The sequence below is a fragment of the Pan troglodytes genome, chromosome 2, assembly GCF_028858775.2.
Source record: "Pan troglodytes isolate AG18354 chromosome 2, NHGRI_mPanTro3-v2.0_pri, whole genome shotgun sequence".
Classification (NCBI taxonomy): domain Eukaryota; kingdom Metazoa; phylum Chordata; class Mammalia; order Primates; family Hominidae; genus Pan; species Pan troglodytes.
Genome location: NC_086015.1, coordinates 66,413,389 through 66,434,398, shown reverse-complemented (window position 1 = coordinate 66,434,398; position 21,010 = coordinate 66,413,389). Strand labels below are relative to the sequence as shown.

At 39.9% G+C, this 21,010-nt stretch overlaps 1 protein-coding gene across 11 annotated transcripts in view; it reads left to right on the top strand.

The window, feature by feature from the left end:
• Window positions 1-21,010, top strand: part of CADPS (calcium dependent secretion activator) — a 475,079-nt gene that overhangs the window by 432,750 nt on the left and 21,319 nt on the right. For all 11 annotated transcript variants that reach the window (XM_009445771.4, XM_054682049.2, XM_009445769.4 and 8 more), the window contains one exon: window positions 2,556-2,663. In XM_009445771.4, coding sequence (XP_009444046.2) covers window positions 2,556-2,663 — 108 coding nt within the window. The remainder of the gene's footprint in view (window positions 1-2,555; window positions 2,664-21,010) is intronic.

Here is a 21,010-nt window from a genome sequence, read left to right as displayed (position 1 = left end):
CTGCACAGTTTTTTCAAACAATCCCCCTCTTCCCTATTTCTGCTGCATCAAGGGATGGAAACCAAACTTGTTGGAACTGGTTGGGAGTGGGAGCTTGAGGACTCCATTATGAGAAAACTACACATGTTTTGTGCTGAGGCTTTATCATTTTTATTTTGACGTTGGCTCCTCCGAGGTCCCCTTTACTTCTTGGTTCTAGAGTAGATTCTAAAGGTAGGTAAGGCTGTGGAATGGTATAATATTATGGGGGGGGGGGAATCATAGTAATTCATGTTTGTATTACAATATATGGCTTTCAAAACATTTTTACATACATTATTCTAGCTGATGACCATAACAGTCCTTGGAGGTAAGTAGGGGAACTGTTAGTAATCCCATTTTATAGATAGCATAACTAAGGCCCAGAGAAGTTTTTTTTAAACTCTTCTTTTACAGAAAAGTTTAAGTGATATTCACAAATTCCAATTTGTGGGAGATCCAGTAAAAATCCATGCAGTGTGACTGAAGAGCTTGAAAAAGGAGGTGGAGAAAGGATTTGCTCATTCATTCTTGAATTTGTCCATTCAGCAAATACTTACTGGGCCCCTACTATATGCTAGGTACCATTTTGTATGCTGGGGATACAATAGAAAACAGGCCAAACAAAGTTCCTGGGTCCATGAAGCTTATGTTCTAGTGGGATAAGAGAGGCAACAGACAAACAAATAGTATATAATACAACATCAGCTATTGGTAAGTGCTATTGGAAAAAGAAGAGTCAAAAGGGAGCAAATCATGGAGTTTCTTAACTACATGGGTAAGATGAACCACACTGATTTTTTAAAATACCAGAGTTTTTAAAACTTGAATGAAATGCCCCTTTGAAGACAGTGAAATTTCTTGAAAAGAGAAGGAGTGATGCAAATACGCATCATTGTAGATTACTGTTTCTTCTAACATTTTGGGTTACTGATAGATCTGCCGCACTTGACTTTGCACCTTAGCTCTAAGATGGTTGCATGTGCCCAGGAAAAGGCCATATTGCCACAAGCATCACCAGGGGAGAAATAGAAACAATAATAAGCTTCTCAAGTCCCCCAGGTAGAGATCCCCATCCCTACTGAGAATGCCCTTTGATGCGCAGTCGCCAAAAGGAGAGAAGGAGAGAGGTGCCTGCTTAGAACTGATAGCTATCACTTACATCTCATTGGAGAACCTCTATTGTTTTGTATCATAAAACTGCAACAATTATAGGACCATCATGGAACCTGCTCAATCCATTTGCTGAAAATTGTTTGAAAGTGTAACACTTGACTACTGTGGCTTTGGGTTGTCCTCATTGTTTTTCAAATTAATACCTTGTCATTGTTTCAGCAGGTGTTAAGAAATGTTACTAGCATCCCAGGGGCCAAGCATTGGCCCTTTGCTTGATAATTGTTTGCTTTGTGTCAGGAAAAAAAAAAATATACAGTCCTACTGTTTCTAAACCTTCCTCATTTTCACCCTGGAAATTACACAGAAGTGTTAACTAACTTCAATTTACAGTGCCTGACAGTCACGTCTAGTAGAGAAATGATACTTTGTGATCTAAGGTAAATCACAGTAATGAAAACTAATCTTTTTAGTTATTAGCAAACATATATATCTACTGTGGAAATTTGAGGGGTTTGTGGCCACTCTCCTAATGACCTATATTACAGTGTTTTAATAGGTTTCTTTGGAGATAACTTTGATTGTGACATCTCAAGCAGAGTGCTTTCTGAGTTTCTTTTTTTTTTTTTTACTTCCCTACAATAAATCATTTCCTAACTGCAGGATGAACCACCAGCTTACCTTTCCAGAAAATCTGATTTATTTAAAAATCAAATCCTCTCCTCCTTCCCCTGCCTTTTGTTTTCTTCTCTTCTTCTTCTTTTTAATCCTTGGACTTTAAGGCTGCATTGGAAGCAAAGACAAATGGTTTAGTGTCTCCTCTGAGTGAACTAATTAATTAGCAAATACTATATCCACTCAGGTTAAGCTATACACACACACACACACACCCACACCCACCCACACACACACACACACAAAATGAGACTTGGGTAGAAGAGGTATAGATTGAAACACAATTTTTTTTACTTAGTACTTTCTCAATATTTTAAAAGAGGAAAAAGGAATGGGAAGTTCCATCACCCTTCTGATAATATATTAAGGACAGTGGAAAACAGTATGTTTGGGTATTCTTTAATGCAGGTTTCAATCCAAGGCAAAGTCAGAGAACATCTGTGGGTTATGCAGTAAAGACTTATCCATTAGATAAATTTGCCAGGAAAAAATTTATCATAGAAAAAATATTTATAAAATCCTACAATCTCAATGCCCTTCTTAGCCAGGCTTGATTTCTGGAAAGAGGAAGCAGTTCCAATATCAATTCCTACCAGCCCAGGCTGTGGACAGCAATCCCATGCCTACAAAGGTGATCCAGCAGAAGCATCTCAGGGTGTGTGAGGGCAAGTAGAGGGTAAAAGTGAATGGTAAACAAGGAAGAGTGGCTGTCTGAAAATTCGTTTTCATGTTTTCCTGTTTCTTTACAGAAACCCGGGATGGACGTGGCCGACGCCTACGTGACTTTCGTCCGCCATTCTCAGGATGTCCTGCGTGATAAGGTCAATGAGGAGATGTACATAGAAAGGTTATTTGATGTAAGTAAATGCCTTCTCCTCCTTGAAAACCAAGGAGGAGACCCTCCAAAATGTGACAAAATAAGAGACAGGAGGATAAGTCACATTTTGAGAAAATGGATTGGTTCTGATTCAGACTAAATCTTTTCCTCTCCCTCTGCCTTAGGCTCTTATCTGTCTTGTGTCTGTTCTGAACCCACTCTGGTGTGGCAGTGTCTCAGTCCCAATCTGTGTGATACGTAGGACGGCACACAGCCTCTCGGCAAGCAGGCTCATTCCTGCACGAAGCTTGCAAGGCAGCTTTCTCTAACTGGCAAAGACCTTTCTTGGTCATGGTTTTCCTCCTTGCAATCTGGCCTCACTTTAGGGAGATATTCTCATCAGGGAGGCTGAGACCAACTCCCTCTCCTGGGGGTGGCGCCTCCCTGACACCAGCTGTGGTGTGCAGATGTGCAGTAAATGTCGCATCGTTATCACTTCAAAGATAATTTCATTCCTGGAAGACTCGAAATCCTTACCCTGGGTTTTGGCAAACACTTACATTAGAGTTGCTCAGTCAGTTGCAGCTTTAAACCATGGTGCCCCCTGCCCACCCAGGCCAGCTGATAATTTATGAGAAGCAGGTGTACAAAGAATGAGTACATTGGGCTGCGAACCCAGATCAAACTTCAGAAAATGCAGATTACCAAGGGTTAATCATTTTTGAGCAATCTTATTTCCACTGGGACTGCATCTGCACAGCAAAGCAAGCCACTGAGGCAAAAAGAAAAAAAAAAAAAGGAACCTGCTTCAGTCTCAAATTGCCTGTCTCTTTTAGGCCAAAGCAGATGGGGCTACCTAATTTAGCCAGATATTTCATCTCGGGTTTCCACCGAATTTGCCAGTGTAGACCCGGCCAGAGTGCATGGAAGCTCATGTTCTTGTCTCCCTGTGGCTCTGAGTGTGCAGCCTACTTCTGTCTTGTGAAACGTGAGCTCCTCCTGTCCAGGTTTCCATATTTTTAGTGCCAATGCGAACATTAATGTTTTGGTCTACTATGGAATCCATGTTTCTTTTTTTTTTTCTGTGATTGTGTTCAGCAATTTACATTGAGTTTGTGTGTGTGTGTGTATGTGTGTGTGTTTTTGTTCCACAGCTAAGTGAGCTCATTGTTGGCACCGCTTTCTGATTCTGCGGCTTCTGACTTTTATATGCTTTGTCTTCCAGCTCATTTGCTTTCCTCGTGTGTTGAAAGGCTCCTTTCTTTTTTTTTTTTTCTTTTCTTTTCCAGTCATCCCCTTTCTGTGCTTGATACCCCTCTTTCCCCTGCATCACCTTTCCTCGACAAAACCCTTCTTACTTTTTAATTCCCACCCATCCTCTCTCAGATAAAAATGGAACTTATCTCTCATGTCAAATGTTTTATCACATTATATCAAGTGGCATGAATTAGAATCAAATAATCTTCCTGTGTACATCTTCTAGCATGACCCACATCCACTGAGAATGCCTCATACATGCATAAAGCTCACCAGCGGGTCCTCCCCCTTCTCTGCATGCATGCCTTATATGAAAGTACTGAGCCTAGAATGTCCGGGGCACAATCACCATCCAATAGGCATTGAAAACAGAGACAGGCAGGACCCTCGGGTCTGCAGTTAGGAGTGTGGACACTCTGCCCATCTCCATTGAATTAAATTCCAAACCACAAATATTCAAGAAGCCTGTGGGTTGTTCTTTTCAATGCCTAGGTTGCCTTTTTTTTTTCCTTTGATCAGTATCTTCCGATTCTCAGTTTTATGTGGCCCGTGTGTACGTGTGTGTGTGTTACTGTGTGAGTGTGTGTGAATAACCAATAACCTTGTGTTCTCTAAAACTTAAATCTAGTACTGAATTTGATGTTTAATCTGCAGTTTAGCTTGTTACTTAATTGACAAATAATCCACCCTTGCCTCTCTTTTTTTAAAATTAGAAGTACAAGCAAGGTAGCCTTGCTGAACGCAGCAAGGCACATTATCTCTTTTGTGGCTGTTCTTAAAGGAAAGTGCAACCAAATCTTCATTTAAAAAGGAAAAGTGCAGCCTTGGCTAGTACAGGTGGTAAAACTGGACTTGCCTGACTGTTGAAGACCACAGGCAAAATTCAAGCCCTCCAGCCTTTAATGTAAATTAATAGTAAAAAGAAATATTACTGAGAATATTTTTTTCCGAAAGCAAGTTATAGTTAGGGACATTCAAAAATTCACAAGTACCTCCAGTCCCTTGTTGAATTCCACTGGCCAGCATAAAATAGCATCAGTAACATTGTGGAAACCCCCACAATTTAGTCTGATGTTGTCCCAATTTGGTTTTCCCAATAGAATCTTAGTTATACCCTCCTGAGTATATCTGATTGTAAAGGCTTAACTATTACAATCACTCACTGCACATCACTCCCGGCCCCATGGAAAAAAAAAAAAATTTTCAGGAGCTTATTTAGATATAACAAGTTTCTTTGCCATTTACTTTCTTACTTTCTAAATAACCTGATCTCCTAATTTACAGAATATTGGTGCTAGGCAACCTAACTGATGTAGTGCAAAAAAAGTTATTGAATCTGTCATGGATTTAAAACATTTGTCATTTTAAAAACCCAGAGCTTCTCAAAAAGCTTCATTACCATGCAGCCTTAGTAATTTAATTCAGTACTTACTGTTTTTCTATAATCTAGCAGCAAAACATCAGATTAGCAACATGTTTGATTATTTTCGGCTTCTGTTTCCTCAAGCATGGTGTTTATTTCTTTGTGTACATGCTCTGCAAATCTCTTGTGTCCACCAAGCTAAACAAGGGAATAGGAATATCAAGGCAGAAGGGTCTGTGAAAGCTGCCACTCTAAATTTCTTGCTGCAAATGAACTTATTCTTTAAATCCCATTCCTTAATGATAGGGGTCCTGGGGCAAGTTTCTAAACAATTGGCAGAAACCTATTGAGAAAGACTTGTTGCTCTGTGAGATTTTTCTTCCAAATCGTTGCATTTTGATAAATGGCAAAAATGAATAATAGCAAATTAACATTTTGAATGAAGAAAAAAATATATATCTCCGAGATTGTTTGCTGTTTGGGGGTTGTTGATTCTGACTGTTGTGTCATTCTCTGGTTTTTAGTTCCTGCTGGCATCTGTCATTCAGAGGCATGTTCTAAGAGTTCCTGTTGTTTTTAACTGTGTTTCAAGTCTCAGTTTTATTTACCTGATAAGTCCTTTAAGTTGTTGCTGTTTGGTATTGTTCCTGTTTTTGCCCTTCTGAGTGTGCCCTTGTAGAAAAGGCTGGATGGTTTTAGTGTGTGTTTGTATTTGAGAATATTTGGATTAATAGCTGGTCATTTAACGGTGCATTTTCTGCTTTAACTAGGCCCCTACCCAGTGCTCTCTGAGCTAGTTTTCTCTCTGCCACGTCATTGTACTTTTGGCTGGAAGTGGGTGCTTGTGGGAGATTATCGGCATAGCATTTGGGACTCTATATTTGATGTTCTGCATTTTTATCTATTTTATTACGTAACTTAAGAACAGGCTTTCCAAATTCATCTTCACCGATTTTTTTTGTTTTAACCAAGCATTCTCTAGGTTTATTGGAGAAATACATTTGGACATAATGTTGCCTAACTGGGTTGCTTTTGCCATTAAGATTTCTTTGTTTATTAATATAATTGATTTACCTAGTCTTTCTATAAAATACTAATGACTTTTTTGATAACGCACCTAAGAAAAAAACTAACCAATCCAAGACAAAGTGCTGATCAGAAAAGAATCGGCAAACTGTTTCCCATAATATTTCAGATGTGCAGCTGGACATTTTTTATCTGTGTTTTTATATTTTTTCATAAAAAATGAAGTGTAATTGTATATTGTTTTCAGTTGCTGCAAAATAACAGTTTATAACATTTTGAAACAAAACATTCTGAGATTTAAAGCAAGAGAATATTCCAATATACACAAAAACAATGAATTCAAATAGATTAAAGATGCTGAATTTTTAAAAGAAGATCAGACTGCTGTGAGACTCAAGTGGAAGCTTAGCCTTCTTGAAAATTATTGCTGACATTCAAAGAAAATATAAAACATGGATATGAAATAATCTCCATATTCCTAAAGCAGCAGCTACAGAGGAAAGCACAAGCTCAAGAAATAACTTGAAGACAGTGATTTAAAGTTGGAGTGTCCATAAATCATGCAGATGGCTTTTCCCTCCTTCTCTAGTGATTAATTCAACATCTTCCCCAAAATAAAAACATGCTTTTTGAAATTAGAGATCAGATCATCAAGAGAAGCACCTAAGATTTCAAGGTCTAAACAAAAATTAATTTTCTTTCTTCCTTGTACTTCTTGAAGACACAGACTGAGAAGAAAATCGGGATTAAAAGAGATGTGCTTAGGGTGAATTCATCTGCTTAAACCTCACAGGCTCGGAGATGAGTGATTAAAAAGCCATCTCGAACTTGGATGGAATCCACATTGGTAGTAATGCCGTATCCGCACTGGCTTTCTTCAGGCCCCGTGTCATTGTGAACCAGGCCTAGGGAACATTTGACTGGAGATGATACATGGATTATATAGGTCAATTATACACTTAATCTGCCTTCTGGAGGATTAAGTATTTGCAGATTGACTCTGCATTTGGCTTCTCCGTGGCAGTTATCAGATCAGGAAAGGGCCTCTTACCAAACCGCCTCATAAGAACTTAATCAAGCAGTGTGGTCAGCTTCGGAAGGGGCTGCTGCTCAGTATTCTTTGCCTCGCACGGATTTTAATTTGCTGTTCCATTTTCAAATCGTGTATTTGTCCAGTTTGTGTGGCAGAACAATAATTGAGTGTGACTATTTCCCTTGAAAAGGGTAATTTGAAACATGAAACCTTTGCCTGTTAAAATATATTTGCTATATTTATATATGAAACCACAGATAACCTTATTTTAACAACCTTATTAAATTACTAAAGCACCATACATGTGAGCATATATCAATCAAAGTAGGAATCATCCTGCTGGAGGATGAAAGTACCAAATAATAGGCTACAAGGAGGACATGACACTATATCTGTAAGGTATATCACCAGCTGTCCAGGTAAGGGAAACCACTTCCAAAAATATGAAGTGGGGAGAGGTGCGTAGGATTCACTAACACAATAAGTTGCACTTCTAAGGGGCTGATTAAAGAAATTCAAGGCATATGGCATTCTAGACACTGAGACAGTGAGTTATCTCCTCTCTAAGCAATAAGCAGACGTGAGTGCCCTGAATGGGACTTACTGTGCAGTGATCATGGGCCCTGCCTCTGGAACCTTCAGACCTGATCCTTACTAGCTGGGTGACCTTGAACAAGGCATTTAATCTCTAAGAGCCTCAGCTGATTCATCTATATAACAGGGATGATAATCGTGGAGTTATTATGAGGGTGAAATGCCATATGAATCTGCAGCATCGAGCTCTGAGGAAGCACTGGTAAGTGTTAGCCACCACCACCATCATCATCACTATCATCATCATCATCAAAATGGAAATGCTTTTCCCAGCCTTCTTTTTTTCCTTGTTAAGCAAAGTTTCATATTCATGTTAAGGTGCTATGAGTCTCCCCATCACTTTAAGACATTAACCCCAAGCTTGCTTAGAATTGCTTGATGTACAGCAGCCTGGTACCTTTTTTACTTTTGGTAAAACATCTTCCTGAAACAGGCAAAATATTGATGGTCAGGAGTGGGGCTTTGAAGTAAGACAGACAGAAGGAGGAAACTTGGTTTTGCCACTTTCGAGCTTTCTAACCTGGGGTCAATTATTTCACTTCCCTAAGCCTCAATTTCCCCATCTGTAAAGACACTGGCTTCTTACAGTTTTCGTGAGGACTAAATGATATAATGAATGTAGACAGACGTAGTTAAAAGTTCAATGAGTCTTTTATCATCATCATCCTTATCATCTCATAGAACTACTTGTTCCTTCAAGTGATTTTGAAATAGCCTAGCTCTACCCCCTCAACAAAACTACACTGCATTGCCAAATAAATCAGAATTAACCTTCGGAACTTCAGGGTTTTGGGGGGTGGGGGCAGAGAGAGGGAGGGAGTAATTAATACCTTTTACTATTAAGATGCAGTATATGTATATTGTAGACATTTAGAAAATATAGCTAACCAAAAAATAAGAAGATTAAAATGTTGTGTTCCCAGCGCCCACAGATTATTATCAGTGGGGTTTTAAAAATCTTTTTCTATATAATTATATATATATAATGTACTTTTTTTCTAAAATGAGTAAGCAAAAAAATTGCTTTTTATAGTTAATGGTCACTATTTCCCATGCCAGTAAATTTTCCTCTAATACACTGTATTCAAAATTACCCACTTGTCACCAAAATATTCTTTACAGCTGGTTTGTGCAAACCAGGATTTGATGCAGGGCAAGGTTGTGATGCCCCTTAAATTTATTTTGAACCAGCACTGGCCCTTTTTTCATGATCTTGACTTGTTATAGGGACTGCCGTGCCAATTGTTCTGCAGACTGGAGGAGTTTATTACTATCTAAACATAGAACTGATTTGCTGAGAAAAAAAAAAAATCAAGCTGAATTCAACCAAGTAGTTCTTTTAAACATAATTAGTAACTTAGCAGAATTCAACCAGGGTTTTTTTTTTTTTAAGCTGTTCTCTGTATGTAAGGAAAACTTCTGAAGCTAGTTTAAAAAAAAAAGATTGAGGGGGGGCTAAACTGTAAAAAACTCACAGAGGCCAGAGTACAAGGTGGCCATGTGAAGACATACAGAGATTTTAACTACTGGAATAAGGCACAGCTATCTGAGCTGGGTGGGTAAATCAGAGGGTCACAGTCCAGCATTTCTTGTGTCACTGTAACTGCTTTGAAGTCTTAGACTGGTGACTTTGACACACACATACCCAAACTATTGGGAAGGGTCCTTTGTTAATTCTACTGGGATTTTCCCCGAGGTTATCAATCTGAAATTAAGCCCTCCAAATCAGTCTGAAGCTGAGCTTTTCCATACTCTTTAGATCAAATTTTAATTGAACTGTGACCTCATCTCTATCCTCAATTATGAAGCTAAAGAGCATGTCTGCCAGGCTACTAGGACATCCCTTAGAATCTCTGAGATTATGTGTATTGAAACCAGAAAGCTAATCCAAATGAACTGGGAAAGGCAGTTACAGGAAGAAGAGACAGTTGATTCTTTCATCTATTTTTGAGCCCCAAAGTAAACTCTGGCAGTTAAGTCATACCCTAGGCCATGCATTACAGCTGTAGAGTGTCATTTCCCAAAAGGAATACAGAAACTGGAGACAAGTTGGAGGGAAATGAGAAACCCATCACTCACCTTGATTGGTAACATTACCTACTAAATATTGTTACATAACGGGTATCTATATATATATATGATATATATATTTTAAAATAGGGTGTGTGTGTATGTGTATGTATGTATGTAAGATATATACCTTATTAGGGAGTTAAGTTTCCTTGGCAGAGGAAAACCATGTATTCAGTCCCAATCTAAGCTCTGTTTGGATTCTTGGAAGTGAACCTCAGGATACTTCCAAGCTAAAATTAAAAAACAATCCAAGTTCGTTTTCATGACTTATGCCCTCCAGTGCCACTCAAATTCCCAGTGTCTTCATGCTTTCTGCAACTCCCACCATCCAAATCTGCTTTTAACAGATTTGATAATTCCTCTTCTATTAGGATGAGAGGAGATGAACAGAGTGTTTTGGTGCTTTTCTGATGCCCTATTGCAGTGAATAGTATTCAAATGTCAATCCCCTCTTCCCCATGGGCTTCACAATTACAAGTAAGTGATAACAATTAATTACTTTGCTTTTGGAGTCTTAGGTATAGAAACACATTTCCATTCCACATGGACTTGGGAATGCTTTACTCCATGCCTGGGTAATTTGAACTTTCAACAATCCTGCATACAAAAAAAGATAAGGGGCATTAACAGATTTGGATTAATCATGTTAAATGGGTTATTACTATCCAAAAGAAACTGAGGGGTTTTTTGTTGGTATTCTCACAGATTTACATTTCTGTAACATATCTTCAAGTAGTTTTCTAATCTAGCTATTTCCTTCCAAAGCCATTCATAGAAATAGATCTCTCTTACTTTCAGGCAAACCTTACATAAAGCCAGTCTTGAATTTTCCCTGGAGCTTGTAGGCAATGAAGAGTTTTGCTAAGTGTCTTTATCAGAACAGCTTTCTGTGTTCCAGAAGACATTTGGTGAAGACAGTTAATTTGTTTTCCTTTCCAGAGGAGAATGTTCCATTAATCATTCTAAGAAGCCAAGCTGATTGCTCTGTTACGTTAAGGTCACAGTATTCTTGTTAACATGACCCACACAATACTTCTGTGTCTTAGAACAGGGTTTTTTTTTTTTCTTATGGCAGACTTACGGCATGGAAGCAGTAAGCGACAGACTCAAACACAGTACACATGTGCAAGTACGCGTGTACACACACACACACACACACACACACAAACACACAGAGTAGCCAAAGCACATTTTGTGGAACAAATATTATCACATTGCATTGCAGGAGACGAGCTGTGCTAAATCCTCAAATACTTCTCATTTATTAAACAAGTAACTATTTCTCTCCCTGCTGGGCTCCAGATAGGCTATCAAAAGATTTCACGATCAATACCTAGATACATAGTTACTGCTCTAATTATTTTAATGAGTGAATTTAAATTTTGCATAGGTTCTTGCTATTCAAAATGTGATCCACAGGCCCTCAGCATCAGCATCATCTGGAAGTTTTTAAGAGATATATAGTCTCAGCCCTAACCCCAAACCAAATGAATCAGAATCTGCATTTTAACAAGAGTCTCTTTGATTCAAGTGCACATAAAAGTTTGGCAAATAGTGGGCAAGATCAATTACTTCAAACTTATTTGCCCCAACTCACAATAAGAAAGAAATTTTACATTGCAACCCAGTGTGCGTGTACACACACACGAAACAAAAGTTTATAAAACAATATTTATGTGATGCATTCTGATAGTTCCTGATATTACCACTGAATTTCAAAAATTTCAGTGGTAACAGATAAAATGATTCTACTACACACAAATAAGTTTACAATCCTCAGTTTCAAAAATACTTCTAAAGCAAAGTTTCTCGTCTTTGGCACCACTGACATTTTGAGTCAGATAATTCTTTGTTGTAGAGTGCTAGTCTGTGTATTAAAGGATGTTGAGCAGCATCCCTGGTTTCTACTCTAGACACCAGTAGCAGCCACTGTCCTTCTCAAAATGAAGAAAATGTCTCCAGATATGGCCAAATTTCCCCTGGGGGGCAAAATCATCCCCATTTGAGAACCACTGATCTGCACGAACTAGAAAAGAGGTTACCACTAAATGTATACAGGTAGCCCTTCCTCTCTGGATGTAATACAGCCCCCTGCCACTGCCATCATCACACAAAAACGCGATGAGTATGATGTAGCAACAACAAAGTCGAGCTTAGGAATTGTTAAAATGATTACTCAAGAAGTCCATGTGTCCATCTGGGAGTTAGCTTGGGAGCCTTTGCCAGTCTCTGAAGGAGATTATGTTTGGAGGACTCCATGCAATGATGGGAAAAGCTTGTTAGACATCCAGGACCCTCTTCTCCCCTGACTGTATCCAGAATAGTCCCACTTGGAGCCAAAGGAAGGAACTGGAACAGCACGTTAGATCAGCAATACAGCTTCCCACTTTGGCCTCCCTTGATTACTTCTCTTTCCTTTCCTTTTTATAATTCCACCCGGACCTCAATTTAAAAAAAAAAAAAAAAAGTCTTGCTTCCACCAGGTGGCTGCAAGTTATTTTTGTGTGTCCAAAAACCTGAAAAGAAGGCTCAACTTAAATACTTCATTCATTCCAAATTCCCAATTCAGAAGAGAACAGTTAACAGCCTCCTGTTCTTCTGTTAAGCTCCTGCTGAGTTGACTAAAAATCCAGTTAATAGAGTCTAGTGATTTGCCTCCAGTGTGAATATTCCTGTATCAAAAGGCTTACAATGATAGTGTCACTTGCCATATTGGGCTGCCTTGACTGCCTTTGGCAGAATTTTCCATTCTGACCATCCCTGGACTAAAGCCAGTTATACCAACAAAGCTCCAGGTCTTGCCCAGGATGGGAGTATTATTAATTACCAAATCTGTATGCCAACCAAGGTATAAAGCCCCTCTCATTATTTGTGTAGAAAAAAAGATTTTTTTTTTAGAAAAGAACAAATAATATGTAAAGTAAGCAAAGTTAAATGCATGAGTTGCTTTCTAGTGAAATTTCTTTAAAATCATCTTTTAAGGAAGAGAAATATCACTCCCTTTTGTTCAGAAAATTCATTCTTTGCCCTAGGAAATCATCCTGTTAGAAAAGACTCAGTTATTAGGTGCTTCATTAGTTTGGGGAACTCTGAGTTAGTGCTTCTACCGGGGGGGTGATTTTTGTCCCACAGAGGACTTTTAACCATGTCTGGAGACATTCCTGGTTGCTACAACTCGGGGGTTGGGGGCATGTTACTGGCATCTAGCAAGCAGAGGCCAGTGCTGAACCTCCTGTAGTGCACAGGACAGCCCCTACAGTAAAGGATGATCCAGCTCAAAATAGCAATAGTGTAGAGAGATTGAAAAACCATGCTCTAGATGATACTTCCACCGACACAAATCATTTGTCTTTAGTGAATGGATTATTTGAGTTTAAATCATGAGCATGATCTGTGGGACTCCAGTGACTGTCTCTAAGGGATATTCTACCTGGTAGATATCTCGGGAACTCGTCTCAGAAATCCTTTTGACAAGCTTCATCCAAAAACATGTTTTTAGGAGCTAAAAAATAAAAAGCAATTATTAACACCTAATTTTGCCAACTTGAACTTAACACTCACCCATCTATAGTTCCCATGGAGCATTAATGCTTCAACAGAAACTCAGATCTTGTCAGTTCAATGAGTCACTACAGCCTCCTTCTACTGAAAGGTGCCCTGTCAACTTTTCTTTTTTTTTTTCTTTTTTTTTTTTTTTTTTTTGATACGGAGTCTCGCTCTGTCACCCAGGCTGGAGTGTAGTGGCGCAATCTCTGCTCACCACAAGCTCTGCCTCCCGGGTTCATGCCATTCTCCTGCCTCAGCCTCCCTAGTAGCTGGGACTACAGGCGCCTGCCACCACGCCCAGCTAATTTTTTTTTTTTTTTTTTTTGTATTTTTAGTAGAGACAGGGTTTCATCGTGTTAGCCAGTATGGTCTCGATCTCCTGACCTCATGATCTGCCCCCCTCGGCCTCCCAAAGTGCTGGGATTACAGGAGTGAGCCACCACGCCCGACCGCCCTGTCAACTTTTCAAGGGACTTGTTTCTTTATATCGAGCAGATGTTAGGAGCATAGGCTTTGCAGTCAGACATTTCTAAGTTTAATTCCTGGGTCTGCCACTTACTAGCTGTGTGACATCGGGTAAGCTACTTTACCCTCTCCAAGACTCAATTTTCTTTTCTGTAAAAAAAGTGGATAAAAACAGTAGGTAGCTTTTTGAATTAGGAGGACTAAATGAGGCGATGCCTCTAAAGCACAAACCACAGTGCATGGTACATAGAAATGACTCCATGAATATCTCTTCTTATTGTTGTTGTCATCAGTAGTGGTAGTGGTGTAAAAAACCAACACACGGCCGGGCTCGGTGGCTCACGCCTGTAATCCCAGCACTTTGGGAGGCCAAGGCGGGTGGATCACGAGATCAGGAGATTGAGACCATCCTGGCCAACATGGTGAAACCTCATCTCTACTAAAAATACAAAAATTAGCTGAGCATGGCAGCGCGTGCCTGTAATCCCAGCTACTCCAGAGGCTGAAGCAGGAGAATTGCTTGAACCTGGGAGGTGGAGGTTGCAGTAAGCCGAGATCGTGCCACTGTACTCCAGCCTGGCGACAAAGCTAGACTCTATCTAAAAAAATAAATAAATAAAAAACAACACACACCCCACACCCTTTCCTAATAGTAAGGTAGGCTTTGCAGCGGAGAGAAAAGTAGCGATACATTCCACACCAACAGGGATCTTTACCAGTGATGAAATGATCAGAAAACATGATAGCAAGTAGCAGAGAGCTCAGTTGTGCCACAGTATCGCTAAAGGAAATCTTTCTTAGACTAAAGTAATATCCCAGTGAGATGGAAGCCTCAAAGAAGGTGCGCCAGGAGGCAGGACTGGGCTTAATCTACAGATGTCCAGGATTTGGGGAGGCGAAAGAGGCAGGAGTCTATGCTTAGGCACTAAGCAAGGAAACATTATTGCTTCCTTTGGGAGTGTCCCTGACTTACCAACACTGTATCTTCATTAGCCTTAACAGAGCTTCTCCTTGGAAATATTCTTTCAGAAATTACACTATTCACTTTTAAACAAAGGATGGCTTCCACCCAGTTATGATGACTCCAATCTAGGCATGTAGGTACCTGCTTTGTAGGCATTCGCTGCTCGAGAAACTTGAGGGCTAAATTCTTTTTATATGTGTGTAATTTTGTCTTTTAATGTTTGCTTCTTAACCAGGGGTGTGCATCAGAACTACATATGTACTTTTTTATTTTAAAAATGTACTCATTCCAGTTGTACATTAAATATTCTGATTCGGTAGATCTAAGGTAGGGATTAGACATCTGTTTTTAAAATAAGTTCCGAGAGCTTAATCTGGTCAAGAACCACTAATTTAGAGCAGTGGTTCTCCATTGTGGGTGATTTTGTCCCCTACAGCACATTTGGAAATGTCTGGAGACATTTTTGATTGGTGACGGGAGGGTGCTACTGGCATCTAATGGATAGGCGGTGAACATACTACCATGAACAAGACAGCCCCCCCATAACAAATAATTATCTGCAAAAATGTCAATAGTGCTGAGGTGGCTGAACCCTGACTCTAAGGATAAAAGATACTGAAATACATGTTTATTTCTGTTAATACCCTTCCTACTTTGTATCTTACAAGACTTCATAACTTTATTTATTCTGTAGCAACACTGTGGAGAGATGGGAAGAGATAGTATTATTTTCATTTTAAGACAGGAAACCTGAGGTCCAAAATGAACTTGCCCAGATCCTCAGGGCCCTTTCTTCTGAAACTATGGTATTTTCATCCCCACCTCTGAGAGCACTGTTATTGTCTACCTAATTCACCACTAGTGTCCGGCATATGTAAGCCTTCAATAACCATTTGTTAAATAGGTATTGGTGACTTCCTAGCCCTGATAGTATCTTCTGTACTTTGTTGGGTATATTTTCGGTTTCCAATTCTAACTCAAAAACATGAATTAAGTCCTTAAAGAATATCACTGTGGATTTTTGCAATTGTCAGTTGATTTTTTGTAAGCCTTGAAAATATAGTATTCTGGTTCATGTAATGGGTAATGAATCGCTTTGGCCCATTTGATTTTTTGGTGAATTTGAAGATTCATTGGAAAACCTTTTCTGTTTCGACAACTTTTGAAACAATTTTGTAAATGTTTTAGTTCTGTTTTCCACCTTATTGAGCATCTGAAGCCAAGTCTAATGCTCTGGGTCAAGACACTTTAGAACTCTTGCTTCACACTACTTAACCCCAGGTGTCACTATCCAGTCTCAAAGATGTTAAAAGAGTGAATTATCAGGCCAGGCACGGTGGCTCATGCCTGTAGTACCAGCACTTTGGGAGGCCGAGGCGGGCAAATCACGAGGTCAGGAGATCGAGACCATCCTGGCTAACACGGTAAAACCCCATCTCTACTAAAAATACAAAAAATTAGCTGGGAGTGATGGCACACACCTGTAGCCCCACCTACTCGGGAGGCTGAGGCAGGAGAATCACTTGAACCCAGGAGGCGGAGGTTGCAGTGAGCTGAGATCGTGCCACTGCACTCCAACCTGGGTGACAGAGTGAGACTCCGTCTCAAAAAAAAAAGTGAATTATCCAGAATTGCACTGCGAGTAAGTTCCCCGACTCTGGATACAGTGCTCTTTCTGCCATACTCTGTGCCTCTAGAAGATGGGGCTACAGTGTTTGTCAGCCCAAAGCACATTCTGAAAGCTGCTCTTTTGATACAAATCCCAAAGAGGGCTTTTAGGGAGAGAAAAAAAGGCAGCATTCTCCTAAGAGGAAAACACGAGGAAAGATTCCAATTAATTGAAGTTTCTAATAAATGGCTGTTTAATAATAACAATTATAACATTTATTTAGAGTTTTTTAAATGTATATTTTCCTGACTGTACATTAGAGATAGCAGCACCATCTTGTTAAATGTGTTATTTCTTTTAAATCCTCTTAGCAGCCCTAGGATATAGGAACCTTCATGATCTCCATGTTACAGGTATTGAGGCCAATGAGAGCCAATATTCACTGGGCACTATGTACCAGGTACTGTTCTAGGCACTTAAGTGTAATAATGCATGTAATTTTCATGATCTCCCTGTGAGGTAGGTTTTTATAGATGAAGAAATTGGTTTACTGAGTGGCAAACTCACTTCGGCAAATTCAGAAGCCTGGAAAATAGTCCTAGATCCAACCTCTTTCTTTCTGACCACAAGAATAGCCATGTAACTATAATATCTTAGGCAAAAACTTTACACTATTCAAATATGTGCTTCCTACCCCTAAAAGCCCCCGCTATACTGAGTGCTATGTGTCCCAAATTCATCCACTGGAGTTCTTACTGTAATCACTATTTCCCTCATGGATCACCGCAGGATATAAGACAGAACTTGTGATTCTATGACCCTCTAGCTAGAACGTGGCTTATTAGTCACAGCTTGTCCACTAACAATGGTGGGTGTTGCATAGCTAATCAGAGAGACCCCTTAATGAAAATTCAACCCCATTAGGGCAGGTCTTTTCGTGAATGTGGGACATTGTCACTGGACTCAAGCTCTATGAATACCAGCAGACCCTGGTCCTAAAATGATCCCAGAAAGCACTTCTGTAACCCACTTCAGGGTGATACCCCATCCTCAGCTGAAAGAGACTACTACAGCGCAGTAGGGAATCTTGCATACCATATATGCTTCAAAATCCACTTCTACCTAGGCCTAACTAAGGGGTAGGTCTCAGCTTTCAGTCTAACTCTCCCTCTGTGTTCTAAGATCTTTTATCCCATAAGAATAAAGTTTTGTGGTTTGTTTGGGGGGTAAAATGTTGGTAACACAATAGCATTACATCCCAGACAGTTGATAAATGGTTTAGGGTAGCAGCTTAAGTTCCTTAAGCAAAGCTTGACACAGTGGTATTATTAAATAACAATGCTCAAGATTTTCCAGTGAGGTACTGTTGACTCTTTTAACCTACCTACATAGCTAAGTTTTCAATGGCACTATGAGGTTTCACAGATTAGCAATACTTTATGGAAAGGGGAAGTGAGTAATCGACAGTTATAGAATAACATTGTTATACAATCTGTGCATAATACAAATGGAGTTGCAACTAAATCATTACGTGGTCATTATCCAATAATGCCTAAGATGTCAGCAATGTGAAAATTTGAGATCAGGTATCACCAAAGTCCTTTCTTGATTTATTTCTAACCAAAGCTTACACTAAACAATGTGACAAGGTGATGAAAGAGAAAAAAAGTAAGGAAGGAAAAGAAAAGAGGAAAGAAAGAAAAGAAAGAGAAAGGAAGGAAGAAAGGAGAAAAGAAAAAAAGGGAGTTGTTTTTTCTCTTGAAACTTTAAAGAGCTTACCAGATAGATCGTCAGCTGTTAGCCAACTCTTGAAAGTGGCAAATCCCTTGGCCATTGGAAAGTGGCCTATATGCATTGTTTCTAAAGAGTTTGTTTATTCAAAATATGTCTGGTTTTGGCATTCAGGTTGGGGGCTCAGGGGCAGTGGCTGAGGTCAGCACTGCGTACCATTTAATGAAGCTCACTCTTGCCTTTGGTTTCTGAACACCATCAAATAGTGGTAACTGAGGCAGAAGGGTAAGTGGATGTGGACGTGAGGGAATTCTTGTAAAGGCTCCCCACTTGGCTTACACAGAATTAGAGAAGTGGAGGCCTGCTTGCATTTGTTGGTGCACATTAGAAATAAATTTGGGCATTCAACTTAAAGAACTCACTAACGACAAGATGCACAAAGAAATGCTATTATGTATTTAGCACAGTCTTTGTAAGCTTAGCCAGGCAAGGAGGCTTATCAAAAGAAATATGTAAATAACACAACCTGCTTTACAAAGGAAAAAAGAATAAAATTAATCCAAGACATTCGTGGCGTAATACTATTTTCTGCCCTCGGCTTTTCTTTTTATAACTTGAGACATGCAGCCTAACAGTCCAGCACAAACAATAGCACACTCCAAAAAAACCCAGACCCGGGGCATCCCTCCATCCCTAGGAAAGAACTCCAAATGCGTCTCCAGCCTCACACACAATATTATTATGAAATCTGACATTGTCATAGCCAAATCCTTGGCTTGGGCAAAGTCCCCCCTTCCCCCTCCTTTGGGGGGAAAAGGGGGAAGCGTCAGGAGGGGTGGGGGAACGAAGCCAATCAAAGTTAAAATAAAGTCTCTTTCTAGCAAGACTACTGTCTATAACATGTTGTTCCTTATAGAAAGTGGGATATGGTGGCATTTGCTTGATTAACTTGCTCGACAAAAGTGACAGCTGCTGTGGGTGCATGCGGATAAGCTGCACGGCGCAGTTCCGCCTTTGTACATCTGTCAGCAAAAAGGGAAGAATAAAGAGTGAAAAGAGACAAATTGGTCCCAAAAGACACTCCATTCAACTTAGGAGGTTTGCCCCATTCAGGCGCTCGCTGTGCGCCTCAAGTACTGAGAGCTTATTCAATTTCATTCACTCTTTCGAATGAACCCACAAGTGTTTAATTTCTTATTCTGTCACCTCAAAAGGGTGGGGGGTGTGGGGAGGAAGGGGGAGGGAGCCTTGTGGACGGGAAGCATTGACGGCAAGGCAGAGTGATCCGGGCCTCACATATTAACTCATGGCTAATTTATGATTTAACTCTCTGTGCTCAGGCCCTAGACCCATCTGAACACTTCAATGGGGGACCTGACGCAGACTTCTTACCTCCTGGCTGGTGGATCCCAAACCATCTGTAGCTGTCGAGGGCACCCAGCATGTTGAATGTGTATCTTGTATAAGGACAATGGTCTGAGGTTTGTGCCTTTTACAGAAATGAGATGGCTGGCTCCCCAGGGTAAGGTTTGGGTAAGTGATCTGGCAAGTGTGGTGTGTGTGTGTATGTGTGTGGGGGTGTGTGTGTGTGTGTGTGTTCGTTCTCCCTCCCATAAAGAGAAAAAAAATAGAGTCATATGCAGTGAGAAGTAGAAAGAGGAGAATACGGTTTCCTGAGAGTAAAAATAAAGCAAGAGGAAAGGGCGCCATTGGAGGCAGAACCCAGCTGTACATGGTGAAAACACATGTTAACTTTTAAAAAGCAGCACTTTGTCTTTATTTTCCTCATTCCTGGGCCCCAGGCATCAGAACCTGTTTTCTAGACTCCCTTAATTGGGCAGTCGCTATGGACACCCAAATATTCCCTCCTAGAAGATCAAGATGCCCTCTCCATCCACCTGTTCTGCCTGCCATGCTCTCACCAATCTGCTGCCATCTTCCCTTCTCCAGCCTTCATGCCACTCTGCCTTCTCTTCTGAAACCCAGCACCCCTCCCAACTCCTGGACCACCATCTGAATATTGTCCCTGCACCCAGTCCTTGTATGTTGACTGCTTTTTGGAAACCACTCAATGCCATATCCAGCTCCTAAAAAGATCATGTTCTTCCCTTATGAGAAATCATTCCCCAAAGAGCTCATGTTCATTGAATTGAAATAGATCTAGTTTCAAAACTGTCTAGAGGACTTTGGAAAGTGTTCTTAACCCAGTTAGAGTTGTTGGGTCTTATTGTCTTCAAATTCTAGGATTCCAGACAGTACCTTTTAGATGGTATATTTGTGTCCTTTCACTATCTGCTTGGAAACCAGCTGTGTGGTTTAATGTAAAGCATTCCATTTACCTATTCACCTGAATTTTTTTCCATGTAATAGCCTGGAAATTATGTACATATGTAGACCATGCTTTTGTATGTTGAGAGTAATGATGAAAACCACCTCAGCCCAGGAAACCAACTCCCTAAAGTCAATTTGAATTTTCCTAAGTAAGAACTTCAACTTTGGCTCACAAAACTCTAATGATTCATGACTCTAGAAAGTTTAATGTGCGCAAATTATGAAATTAGCCCTAATATGATTAGCCAACCCTGTTTTAAGAAGGCAAAGTTGGCACTCCACTTTATCTTTCCGTTCTGTACATGAGTTACTATCCTTATTTTAGAGTATGATTTCTATAATCATTTCTATATGGTATGCAAATTTCTTATTCAGTTGCTTACGTCAATCTGCTT